The 13,221-nt window shown below is 57.6% G+C and overlaps 1 protein-coding gene across 3 annotated transcripts in view; it reads left to right on the plus strand.

Moving 5' to 3' along the window:
* SLC38A8 (solute carrier family 38 member 8) overlaps positions 1-12,908 on the plus strand; it is a 29,701-nt gene extending 16,793 nt beyond the window's left edge. For 2 of the 3 annotated variants that reach the window (XM_021093735.1, XM_021093736.1), the window contains exons 7-12: positions 2,626-2,683; positions 6,727-6,841; positions 8,024-8,171; positions 8,332-8,540; positions 10,172-10,223; positions 12,739-12,908. In XM_021093735.1, the coding sequence (XP_020949394.1) occupies positions 2,626-2,683; positions 6,727-6,841; positions 8,024-8,171; positions 8,332-8,540; positions 10,172-10,223; positions 12,739-12,832 (676 nt within the window). In that variant the 3' untranslated portion in view covers positions 12,833-12,908. The remainder of the gene's footprint in view (positions 1-2,625; positions 2,684-6,726; positions 6,842-8,023; positions 8,172-8,331; positions 8,541-10,171; positions 10,224-12,738) is intronic. The other variant, XM_021093737.1, reaches the window with a different exon arrangement.

The raw sequence follows: 13,221 nt of genomic DNA on the forward strand, positions 1-13,221 counted from the left end.
TTTGACCCCTGGCCTCACTCAGTGGGTTAAGGATCTGGCGTTGCTGTGGGCTGTGGTGTGGGTTGCAGATGCAGCTCGGATCCTATGTGGCTGTGGTGTAGGCTGGCAGCTCTGATTGAACCCGTAGCCTGAGACCCTCCATATGCCTCTACTGTGGCCCTGAAAAGCAAAAAAAAAAAAAAGTCAGGGGAGCAGGTCAGATGTGTGTCTGGAGTTCAGAGAGGCCTGGGCCCAAGGGAAATTCATCGGCCCGGAGATGGCTTTAAGGCCACAACCCTGGCGAGAACCTTAACGGGGCCGCGGTCCTCCACCCGGCCCGGGGGTTCTGGAAGAGGGATGGCAGGTCAGGAGCTGCTTGTCGAAGCAAATGAGCACAGACTGGGGGCGGAAGCAGCAGCAATTTCTCCCTCGGATCTGGAGGCTGGAGGTGCCCATCCCGGGGTCAGCAGGGCTGCGCGCCCTCTGCAGGCTCCAGGGCGGGTCCTTCCTGCCTCTTCTGGCCCCTGGTGTTGCTGGACCCTGAGGTTCCTTGGCGTGCACATGCTTTGCTCTGCTCTCTGCCTCTGTCGTCCCACGGGCTGCTCCCTGGGTGTGTGTGTGTTCTTTCCGGAAACCATCATTGATTATTCCCCTATGCGAGTGCCATCTCATCTTAGCTGAACCAGTTACACCTACAAAGACCCTGCTCCCAATAAGACTTCATTCTGAGGTTCCCAGTGGATATAACCTAGGGGTGCAGGGGGGACACCACAACCCAGGATGGCGGGTGGTAGAGGGTGGCTGTCAGAAATCAGTGAACAAGGTTTCAAGGTTGGGGTGATCGCCACCAAATGCCCTCTTGATGTGACTGGGTTTTGTCAGGACAGGAGGTGGGCACAAGGCGGTGGCTTGGATTCGGGAGAGAGGGAAGGAGACAGGAGAGAGAGTTCCTCTGAGGAGGGGAAGGGAGGAGTGGCAGCAGCTGGGGGCACAGAAGCCCCAGCACGCGTGTACACTGACGGGCTCGTCCCTCGGGAAGGAAACTCGATGGGGAGAGGGCCAGGGCCGCTGCTGAGCTGCGGCCTGGGGTCCACAGAGCAGGGCTTGTGTGCTCTGGAGACGCGGTCCCCAAGGCTGGAGCCCACACGGTCTCATCCTCACAAACAGGAGGGGACAGGGCATGTGGCCCAGGCGACGCAGGCCAGCAGATGGAACAGGGGAAACGTGGGTGCTGTGCCCGTGGTTGCGGATAGCAAACTGGGCCATCAGTTGACAGTGACATTGAGGAAAGTCTGGGAGGGCGGGGCTTGGCTGGGAGGCTCTGTGACCTGCATCCAGAGTTAGGAGGCCCCCGGAACACAGCACAGAGGGGGATGCCACTGTGCTAGTGTCCTTTGCTGCTGCAGCAAATAACCTTCTGCTCGGTGGCTTAAAACCATACAAGCTTATCATCTTCCAGTTCTGGAGTCAGAAGTCCCAAACGATCTCACTGAGCTAAAAATCAAAGTGTCAGCAGGGCTGTGGTCCCTTTGGAAGCTCTAGAGGGGAATCCCTTCCTTGTCTTCTCCAGCTCCTTGAGGTGCCCACATTCCTCAGCTGGTGGCCCCTTCCTCCATCTTCAAAGCCAGCCACGTTCCGGGTCTCTGATCCCGCTTCTGTGGGCACAGCTCCCTCTGACCACAGCTGGGGAAGGTTCACTGACTGCACCGATTCTTGTGACAGGCCGGGCTTAGGTGGTCTAGGTCATCTCCCATCTCCAAGTCCTGACTTTCATCACATCTGCAGGGTCCCTTGTGTGATGTAAGGTCACGGGTTCCCAGGATTAGGATGTGACCCTCTTTGGGGGCCATTATTCCACCACAACCAGGAAACCGGATTCTACAGCAGTGGCTGTGTATGCCTCCTTCCGCTCTGTGTCCCCAGAGATGCTGGAAGTTGGCACCTAGAGCTCCTTGTCAGAGGGAGCTGGGAGGGCTACCCTTCAGGGACCATGGAGAGGTCTGGACCTGAAGATTCTGCGTCACACTCACCTCAGTCATCTTTGGCAGCAGGGTTGGAGGTCAAACCATCCTTGTCCTGTTGGTGTCTGTTAGATGAATGCTATCTGTGCCCCCAGTCCCTAACCTCCTTGGGAGCAGGCAGCCTCCAGCCTGGGAGATCCTTCTAGCCACACCTTGCCAAGTCCTGCCAGGGCAGAGGAATGTCAGTTTGGCAAATGTTGGCACAGGTGTACTTAGCACAGCATTTAACATGCAGCCTTTCCCATCCCTGCAAACCTGGCAGTGGACGTGGTTATTAAAATCTCTCTTATAGTCCTGCTGAATTACATCTTCTGGTATTAAAACTCCTTCAGAGTTCCTGCGGTGGCGCAGTGGGTTAACAATCTGACTGTAGCTGGGCATGTTCGATCCCCAGCCTGGTGCAGTGGGTTAGAGGACCCAGTGTTGCTAAAGCGTAGGTCTGCAGCTGCAGCTTGGATTCAGTCCCCTGGCCCAGGAACCTCCATACGCTGCAGGTGGAGCCATAAACCAAAAAACAAAACAAAACAAAAAAAACCACAATAGCAACAAAAAACTCATCTTCAAGTTGGAAGTTGTTTGGAGTTTAACTTTTTGTAATAAGCACCCATTCGCATCTGTTTTGCAGTCCTGCCTCCTGGACCTCTGTGTTTAGTGTCTTTCCTACCATCTGCTTTGGATTTCAGGTAATCTTGGCGTCGTGTTGAGGAGGGTGGCATTTGCAGGCTCTGGGGACCGCCTGCTCCCTGGGGAGAGCGTGGCTGCGGTCTGGGGAGGCGGTGTTGAGACGCCTTCTGGGGTGAGATGGGCTGCCTTCTAGAGACGTGCATGTGGGTTGGCGTCCGGGCTCAGTGAGCCGTGAATTTTCCACTTGAACTTGGGAACCCGGCCCTATGGACAGCCAGCAGCAGCAGCAGCACGTTTATTGGGTCTGGGATCTGTTCCCTCCTCGGCACAGTCTTTGGAGCAATGTGGCCACCCTGGGGACCTGGCGCCGTCCACTCTGAATGCCTCCACGCAGGTGGCTTCTGCTGCGTGGGCCTGGAGGCTTTGGGGCTGGGACTGTGGAGAGGTGTGCAGGTGGGGAGTGCCTGGCGGAAGAGAGAGAATTTGATAGGAATTCCGTGCGTGGACTGGGGGGCGGGGAGGCCTTCCCATGCAGCCCTGGGTGGGCGGATTCAGAGATGGCCTTTTCCAGGCACTGGTGCCAAAAGGGAGTCTTGAGGAACGTGTGGGGGGCGGCCAGGTCAGGGGGTGTTTCAGCTACAGAGAGGGGCACGGAGAGCCACACAGGGGAGGTATCCCCGCTGGATGGGTGCCATGGGGGTGTGGGCTCTGCCCCCTGCCTTCTGGTCCCTCAGGGTTTCCCTGCCTCCTAGCAGGTGGCAGCTGCCTCCTTCCTCCCATTGTGTATTTTAGGAAAGACTTGCCTCTCTCCTAAAAACAACCTCCTACCCCCACACCAGCAGCAAAGCTGCCCAAGTGAAACCAAGTTCGCAAGGGCAGGCGGCTCAGGGCCAGCGGATCTCCGCTTCTCAGCACCAGGGTCTTCCTCCCTTGGCGTCAGCCCGCTCCTCTCTCAGTTCTTCATCTGGTATTTTCTTTGAGAACCATTTTTGGAAAAACAAATCCTGAAGCACTTCCATGTCGCTCTCAAATAAATGAATCTCGGGATCGCTTCTGTCGCTTAGAAAGCCGCTTACAGAATTTCTCACATTTCTTCTCACCCACCCAATATTTTGAAAGATGTAAAGCGATGATTTTCTGTCAACTGTTTGTCTGGATGGAGTTTTACCAGCTTTTTCCCCGGTGCCCGAGCACATATGGTGTGGCAGGCTCGCGCGGAGCAGGGGTGGGGGACTGCTTTCCAGATGCTGAGTGGGGGGCGCTCCCTTCACCTTTGCCTGGGCTCCTTCATCCGAGTCTCCTAGCAACCAAGGCCTGGGCTGCAGTTTCCAGGGACACGGATGCTGAGCCAGCCGGGAGTTAGGAAAAGATGTGAACTGCAGGGGGGGGGTGGGGCTGAGGACTGGTTGCTGAGGCCAGAGGCGGGCTGCCAGCATCCAGCTTGGGGAGTCAGGGGTCTGGGGTGGGGGAGCAGATGCAGGTGAGGGTGGGAGGAAGGAGGGGGAGGAGAGGAGCCAGGCTGGAGGGGCTATGCAGGGAAGAGGAGGTCACCTGTCATCACGAGGCCCTCTGGCCCACTTCCAACACCCCCCTCCCCACACGCATAGGAACAGGGCACCCCCTTGAGCCTGCGAGGGGTCTGAAAATGGGGCGGGGGGGGGAGCAGGGGTTAGGGGTGTAGGCTCTGCTCCCGGCCAGCCTGGCCACACTCGGTACCTCTCCCTTGTTGCTTTTAAACAGCCTTGAGCTGTAACTCTTGTGATATACAGCTTGCCTCTCTAAAGTGTGCAAATTGAGTGGTTTTTAGTATAGTTGCAGAGTTGTGCAACAGCAGGGTCAATTTCAGAACATTTTCATCACCCCCCCAAAGAACTTGGACCTGTTACCAGCCACTCTCCCTATTCCCCCCTGAGCATCCCTCAGGCCCTGGCAACCACGAATCTCTCTGGATGTACCTGTTCTGGACACTTCATATACGTGGAATCATAGTGTGTGGTCCTTTGTGACTGGCTTCTTTCCCTTAGCTGGTGTTTTTGAGGGTCATTTCTGCTGTACATGTGTCAGGACAGTGTCCCTTTTCATGGCTGAATAATATTCCACTGTCTGGTTAGAGCACAGCTTCTTTTTCCTTTCCTCACCTCATGGACAAGTGGGTTTCCACTTACCCACTACGTGTCCCTCTGCCCTGCATCCCGTCACTTAGTGACCAGGGATCCTAGATACCTGCCCTGCCCTCAGAAGATGAGCTTTAGTTCCCAGAGCAAGAGCAGGAGAAACACAACCCAGGCGTTTTGGGACAAACAGGAAGCAGGGTGGGCTCCATCCTGCCACTGGCGAGCATCCCCCCCCCCCGCCCCCAAGTGTCTGGGTTCTGGTACAGGAGGCGAAAGTGTTGATCCTGAGTTCTATTGCCTGTTGGTTGAGTGAGTGAGTGTGTGTGTGTGTGTGTGTGTGTGTTGGGGGGTTTAAGCCCCCAGTGCTGAGCCGGCCTGCAGTCAGCGAGCTCTTGTGACGTCGGGGAGGTCCCGGGGCAGAAAACCCAGGCTCTCTGACTCTAGCCATCATTCACGGTGTGAGCAAGCTCGCCCTGGGCTGGACGCCGCCTCTGTGGCTGGAATCAGCCCCTCCTGGTGTATGATCCGTGAGGGTGGGGACTGTGGGGGCCTATTGCTGGGTACCCCAGACTGGCTCCGAGGGGCACTGACCAGCACGGAGGTGGAGCAGCAGGATGGTTGGACATCTGACCGTGGGGTGTCCTTTAGCCATGGGCCAGGCTGTGCGCCGGGAGTGAGTGGGGCAGCTGGATGTGTCACCACGGAGCTGAACCAGCAAACCCAAATGTGCTCACAAGGGGGGGGCCGTGGGGACACGGGAGAGTGGACTCGGCTGGGAGGGCTTTCCCAAAGGAGGAGTAGGAGCTGGCTGGACTAGGAGGGGCCCAGGCAGGGCACACAACACAGGCAAAGGCCCTGCGGCAGCGAGTAGGGACAGGGGCGGACGGAGCTCGCTGTGTGAAGGGAGCAGGCCTCTTGAGCCTGGAGAGTGGGCGGGAGAGAGGATCATAGGTTTGGTTTGGATCAGCAGTAAAGATGCGGTGGTGAGAACTGTGTCCCGGGAGCCTGGGAGGGGCCCAGAACCCATACGTGCAGCCAGATGCGGCCGCACCTCTCAGCCCTGGCTGCCCAGGGTCTCCCCGGCTGCTGGTAAAGCACGACTGCCAGGACCTGGCCCAGGTAAATACAGTCCATGTCACATGTGCGCTCTTGGCACTGGCTATGTGGAGTTTATATTTTAAAAAAGTTGTACTTGTGGGAGTTCCCTTGTGGTGCAGCAGGTTAAGGATCCAGTGTTGTCACTGCAGGGTTTGGATCACTGGCCCAGGAACCTCCATATGCTGTGGGTGTGGCCCCAAAACAAACAAACAAAGAAATTGGCTTTGTGGTAGAGTATCTGGAAGAATATAAATTACATGTACTCCTGTGAAACCATCGCTCTGGTCACCGTCACCCTGGTGACGACATAGATGGTCATCAGCACCCCAGAGGCTCCCACACACCTTTTCTACTCAAGAGCACCCACCCACCCCACCGCCTCTCTGCCCTCTGTCACTCTAAGTGGTGGCTCTCATCTGGGGGTGATTTTGCCCCAGGGGACATTTGACGATGTCTGTGGAATTTTTGATGGTCATGGGAGGGGGTGCTCCTGGCATCTAGTGGGTCCAGGCCAGGGCATCTGGTCACATCCCACAGGGCACAGGACCGCCCCCCAGTGTCAGCAGTGCTGCACTTGAGAACCCCCGATCCTGGCTGGTTTGGCTTCTCACTTGAGCTTCACGTACCTGGAATCATTCCCTTCTCTGGCTGCTTTTGCTCCACGTGTCAGCCGTGGGGTTCTTCTGTGTTGAGGTGTGCGGTCGTGATCACCCTTTTTCAGTACTGTGTAATAGTCCATATAGGAAAATCTGATCATTTACCTCTGCTTCTACTGTTGGTGGGCACTGGGTGGTGTCCCATGTTTGGGGGCCATTGAGACTTTGAGATGGTGCCAATTGATTCTAACTCCCAACCGGTCCGTCCCACTGAGCCCTGCTTCTGCCTTCCAGTGTCACGAAGCTGCTGTGTCCATCTACTGCAGCATGCGCAACCAGAGCCTCTGGCACTGGGCCCTGGTGTCCGTGCTGTCCTTGCTGGCCTGCTGCCTTGTCTACTCGCTGACAGGTGAGGCCTGCCCGGGGCACCCCAGACCTGGCGTGGAGCCAGAGGATCTGGGATAATAATAGCGTTTATACAGACCTTACCATGTCCTGGGCGCAGGGCTAGTCTTTTGAGCACCTTTGCTCGTTTAGTCCCCAACAGCCCCCAGGAAAGTCCACGATCCTTGGACGAGGACCCTGAGGCTCAGAGGGCTGCCAACTTGGTATGGCAAAGCTGAGATGCCAGCCCTGGCCTGCCTGTCTCCAAACCCCTGCTCTTAACACCCGGCCCCAACCCCAGCCTTGCCTGTCTGATGGGATGGCAATAGTGATGATAGTGGTAGCATTAGCATCTAGAGAGTGGTTTCCAGAACACTCTCTTGGGTGCAGTGGATTTGGGCATTCACAGCTGGCACAGTAGGCAGAAGGTCTTCAGAGGTGATTCACAGGGGCTGTGCCACACCCAAGGTCCCACAGCACATCCAGAACACCGCCCAGGGTCTGGCACAGGTTTTTCTCCAGGCCAGCAGCTCTTTCTCATTGGTCTGTTCCTGGAGCCTCGGATTCAGGAAATCCTGCAGCTCCACAGAGATCAGGTGCTTTGGATGCTGTGGTTATGCAAGTAATGTGCTCGGTGACCTCGGTCTAAGCAGGGGAGGTCCCTGCCAAGCTGTGACTTCTGAGTTGGACCCAAGGATTGTGGATCCTTCCAGATGGTCCAGGGCTGGAGAAGAGCCAGAGCTCTTGGTCAGAGATGCTGTCTCAGGACAGGGGAGGGACCTGACTTCTGCCATAATAAGCTGTGTTATTCCAGAGAGTTGTCGATGCCCTGGGCCTTGGTTTCCCCCATCAGGAAGATGGGTGCAGGGCCAGCTTCTTTCTCAAGGTGCTGTGAGAGTGGGATGGACGGGGCCGGAAGGCACAGCCGGGTGTTCAATCCACACCCACAAGAACGCGCCTCAGACGGGCCCATGAGCTCTTTGGAAGGACGAGGGAGGGTTGTGCCCGGAGGAGTTTGAGTCAAAAGAATGGAGGATCATGCAGACTGAGAGCAGGAAAGCCTGGGGAGATTCTAGAACCTTCTATCAGCTCCTGGGGAAAAACCTCAGCAGGGGTAGAGCCAGATGCTGTCAGTGTGTCAGAGCTGAGATGGGGCAGCCGCGTTTCTCGAATCAGCTCTCCGGGCCTCCCCCCTTTTCACTCGCAGGCCTTTACGGCTTCCTGACCTTCGGGACGGAAGTTTCGGCTGACATCCTGATGTCCTACCCCGGCAGCGACGGGGTCATCATTGTCGCCCGGGTCCTCTTCGCCGTCTCCATCGTGACCGTCTACCCCATCGTGCTCTTCCTGGGGAGGTGAGGCCAGCTCAGGGGACACCTGCGCCCCGGTGTGGCCCTGCCCTGCCGAGCGGATGGGGTGATGGGGGGGGACTCCAGGCCACCGGGGTGGCGGGGGGCCGGGGGCAGGGCTGCAGCCCCCAGGAGCCCGGGAGTCCCTGCGGTGCGTGGCCTCCAGGTCGGTGCTGCAGGATTTCTGGAGGAGGGGCTGCTGCTGGGCCTGCGGGCCCCGGGCCCTGGTCGAGCCCTCAGGGCCGTGGGTCCGGATGCCGCTGACCGTCCTGTGGGTCACCGGGACGCTCGCCTTGGCCCTGTTCCTGCCCGACCTCGGCGAGATCATCGGCATCATCGGCGGCATCAGCTCCTTTTTCATCTTCATCTTCCCAGGTGAGGCACCTGCTGCCCGGGCCGCCCGCCTCTGGTCCTGCCCCGTGACTGTCTGGGGAGGCCCGCCCCACGTAGGGGTCCGCGTGTGGGGGGCGGAAGCTCCGCGTAGACAGGGTGGCTCCCAGCCCCATTTACTGAGCCTGCGCGGGGCCAGGGCTTCACACGCCTTCCCTCGCTGACCATCTCAACAGCCCTCAAGGATGTACCTGGGTGGGCGAGCGGGTGCTGTTATCACCCCGTCCTACTGATGAGAAGATTGAGGCCCGGAGCCCTCCTGGGTGGAGTAGCTGGTGGGTGCAGAGCTGAGTCGACCTCACAGCTTTGTTAGCCCTCCCACTGCTGCCACTCGCTGTGGGATTTGATTTTATTGAAGTGGCTTTTGGTTTTTGTTTGTTTTACTGCTACACCTGCAGCATATGGAGGTTCTCAGGCAATGGGTCGAATCAGAGCTGCAGCTGCTGGCCTGCACCATAGCCACAGCAATGCCGGATCCTTAACCCACTGAGCGAGGCCAGGGATCGAACCTGCGTCCTCAGGGATGCTAGTCAGATTTGTTTCTGCTGAGCCACAATGGGAACTACAATTTTATTTAAGCGTTTTTGATTACGTGAAACTCATATGGTTCAGAAGCCCCCCACAAACGTCTTCCTTGCCCCCACCCCAGTGAGGCAGACACAATTTCCGTGATGAATGGCTCCTTAGGGAACCTTCCCAGCCTTAGTGAAGAGGGGAAAATCCGTTCGAATAGGCCTGAGGGTTATTCTTCTCTGGAGACCAGGGAGGCCAAGGCAAGGGGGCGCTCATGGGGCCCCAGACCCCTGCAGCCCCTGGCACTTTCCGATGTGAGTGGTGGGTCCGAGCGCCTGGCTGCCTCCCTTGACTGCGCCCCAACCCTGTCCAGGTCTGCGCTTAAGTCTCCCACACACAGTGAGCTGGATGCCCATGTCCTGTGGGGCCTTTTAGCCATTTTCTCCTGCCGGACAGGACGGGAGCGACTAGATCCACAGGATCCCTCAGCAGAGCCATCTGGCTTCACATTCCAGCAGCACTATTAGAAAGAAAGGCGCTCCCGTCGTGGCTCAATAGTAACAAATCCGTGAGGATGCGGATTCGATCCTGGCCCTGCCCAGTGGGTAAAGGATCCGGCGTTGCCATGAGCCCTGGTGTAAGTCACAGGCGCAGCTCAGATCCCACAGTGTAGCTGTGGCTGTGGTGTAGGCTGGGAGCTGCAGCTGCTGATTCACCCCCTAGCCTGGGAACCTCCATATGCCTCTATAAGCCAAAAAAAAAAAAAAAGGAAAAAAATGACAAAGCCAACTGCTCATTGTCAAATGGTTCCCAGGTGTCCGGCCCCAAGGTTGGCCTTTGACTCACACCATCTCATCAGAGCCCTAGCAGGGAGGGCCGTGTCATTGTCAGGGCGAAGGCCAAGGCGTTAGGGGGTGTTGATGCAGACCCCATAGCTGTGTCCTCTCGTCAGAGGCAGGGTGAGCCCATAGGCCACTTCAGGCCAAGGCTCTGCTGGCCTCTCGGGTCCCTGGGGACGCCGGGTGTCAGCTGAGCCCTCCTGAGTTCAGGGTTGCTTGGGTTCAGCAATGGAGAGCTGGGGTGACCGCGTGCCCCCTCCGCAGGTCTGTGCCTCATCTGCGCCATCAGCGTGGAGCCCGTCGGACCCCAAGTTAGGTAAGTGTGTGAGAGGGCTTGGCAGGCGGGCCCGGGGTGTGTTTCCGGCCTGCGGGGCTCCTGCTCTCCTACTGACAAGGGAACTGCTGGCCAGGCTGGGAGGAGGGCCTGGGGTGGCGTGGCTGGGCCAGGACTCGATCCCAACCCAGCACACCGCGTTCTCCTCACTCTGCACGAGGCCCGCCCTTCCACTCCCAGGCTTGTGGTCTGTGGTTGGAGCTTGTGGACTTGGGGTCTTCCCGGAGGGCCCCCATGTGCATCCTTCTCCATCCTGCATGCAAACCCGGGAAGGGTGGGTGCAGGCTGGATCTGAGGCCCACAGACTCCTGAGTTATGGACACTCCCCAGGCACCAGGGCAACATATCCTGTTAGGGCGACAGCAGGTCCTGGTTGGATGACGCCTTGGTGCTGGGCCCCACGTCTGTGCTAAGCCCTTTACCCTCCTGCGCCTGTGGTGCTGGGACATTTCCATCCTATAGGCGCAGAGACGGACACTGGCCCGCAGGCGGGTGGCGAGTAAGGGCAGAGCGGGGGTTGGCCATGGAGCCACACCGCCTCCCTCTTCACGTTGCTGGTTGGACATGAGAATATGGCCCATCCCTTTTTCAGCAGAGTGCCCTCCTGCGGGTCAGCCTGTGATGGGCCTGGGCCCTGTGCTCGGCACTGAGGGGCCCAGTTGGACCCTCTGAGAAAGGGCATGTGCACAGCTGTCGGGCCGCAGCTCAGCCAGTGCCGGGGACCTGGGAATCTGTGCGGCTCTTGATCCCATTTCACAGATGTAAAAACTGAGGCCAGTTTTTGCATCTGTGAAACAAGAGACACTAACTCGTTTTCTAGGGCTGCTAGGAGGTTTAAATCAACGGAGACCTATTTTCTCACAGTTCTGGAAGCCTGCAGGTCAAAATCAGGGTGTCAGCAGGGCTATGCACCCTCCACAGGTTCTGGGGGGATTCCAGACATGACTTTTTCCTGTTTCTGGTGGCTCCAGGTGTCTGCGGCCCATGGCTGCATCACCCCCATCTCTGCCTCTGTCCTGTGAGGACACCTGTCATTGGGCTTCAGACCCCCCCCCAACCCCCCGCAAGCCACAGTGATCTCCCTCCCACATCTTTAACTTCATTACGTCTGCAGAGACCCTATTTCCATCCAAGGTCATGTTGCCCAGTTCCAGGTGGATGTGAGCTTCAGGGACCATCATTGGGCTCAGTACAGAGGCTCCCACCTGCGGCCTGGGCCCGTCTACCCTCCCCCAGCCCCCTGGAGCTGAGCGCGCTCTTGGCGGCAGGACAGGCTCGGCCGGGTTCCCTCCTGGGTAGAGAAGCATTTTTCTGGATGTCTCTAAAGCTGACTTGAGCTTAGCGCCGCCTGATTGCCTGGCCCCCAGCGTGGTTCATTCCCTGGCGCCCCTTTCATGTCGAGATGCTTTTGTGTGGGGCCTCCGCCCGGCTTCACAGCGGTTTTTACTGATAGGCTTTTTAATGGTCTTTTTAACCCTAGCGCTGCCTTAGGGCTTTCTGATCCATCAAAGCTGCTGCGAGGAGCCGGCAGCCCGATCACATCTGCCTTTCTGCCCCCTTAAGCTGGCGGTGTGGAGTGGATCGCCCTGAGCCGCCTGTGATGCTACTTGACTGGAAATGGCCTTTCCATGACGACGGGTCCTTGTGGCCTTTGTTAATGGGGCCATAAATACCCCTGCTGTTTCACCAGAATCTTATATCTCGGCCCCTTCGGCACCACTTCTCCTTATGTTATGGAGCCTTGAGGACATGGCCTCGTGGCCACCAGCTTCTGCTGCCTCTGCTCTGGTCCCCCAGCCGTGGTTCCCATCTGTGTGACTTAGGGCTCTCTTCTCCATCCTTACTGCTGGGGGGCTTTAACTCCCACTGCCACAGAAAAGAAGCAGAAAGAAGGGGGTTTGGAAACTAGCAGCTCCCTCCCTGCGTTTGTCTTTGATAAAATATTGGGGAGAAAAAAAATACTGGGGAGGAATGAGATTGTGAATAACAGATGGGGTGAGCGGGTTGCTGGGTTTTGTTTGTTTGTTTAACTGCTTGAGTACTTTACTCCCCATTGTCTCAGAAACCCATCCCGACAGGTCGGTGAGGATAACAGGTCGGTGAGGATAACTTGAATTGTTTCCTAATTGGCGACTCCATTGGGCTTCCTGTCCCTTTTATTTTTTTTGTCTTTTGGCCATTTCTTGGGCCACTCCCGCGGCATATGGAGGTTCCCAGGCTAGGGGTCGAATCGGAGCTGTAGCCGCCAGCCTACGCCAGAGCCACAGCAACGTGGGATCCGAGCCGCGTCTGTGACCCACAGCTCATGGCAACGCCGGATCCTTAACCCACTGGGCGAGGCCAGAGATCGAACCCGCAACCTCATGGTTTCTAGTCGGATTCGTTAACCACTGAGCCATGATGGGAACTCCCCATCCTAAGTTTTTTACATGCCATCGTCTCATCTGTGCAAAACTCCGGCACAGCACGTGTTGATGAGGGTTTATTGACTTGGCAGGTGCTGCCTGGAGGCCTGGGGCGTGGTGTCCGTGCTGGTTGGCACGTTCATCTTCGGGCAGAGCACGGTGGCTGCCGTTCTGGAGCTGCTCTGAGGGGCGGCCTGCTCAACTACCCGCGTGCAGCCGTGAGAGCAGTGTACTATCACGATAAAGGTGCTGGCAAAACATACCTTCCGCCTTTCCCGGCTTCTCATTTGGGCGTCTGCTGGTTCGGAGGGTTTTCTGGCACAGTGGTCAGGACGGTCTCAGGGTCCTGCGGCTGCCCTGCCCGTGACCCCCAGCTGGAGGCTTCCCGGTGGAAATGCCTCCCCTCACAGGCTGGAGGCTAGACGTCAGGGGCAAGGTGTGGGCAGGGCCGCCGAATTCCTACGACCTCAACTTGACTTGATCACTCAGTTGGGACCTGCAAAGATCCTATCTCCCAGTAAGCTCACATGCACAGGTTCTCAGGGTTAAGGCTTCAAGGTAGATTTCTGGGGGCA

This window comes from Sus scrofa, chromosome 6 (assembly GCF_000003025.6).
Source record: "Sus scrofa isolate TJ Tabasco breed Duroc chromosome 6, Sscrofa11.1, whole genome shotgun sequence".
NCBI classification, from domain to species: Eukaryota; Metazoa; Chordata; class Mammalia; order Artiodactyla; family Suidae; genus Sus; species Sus scrofa.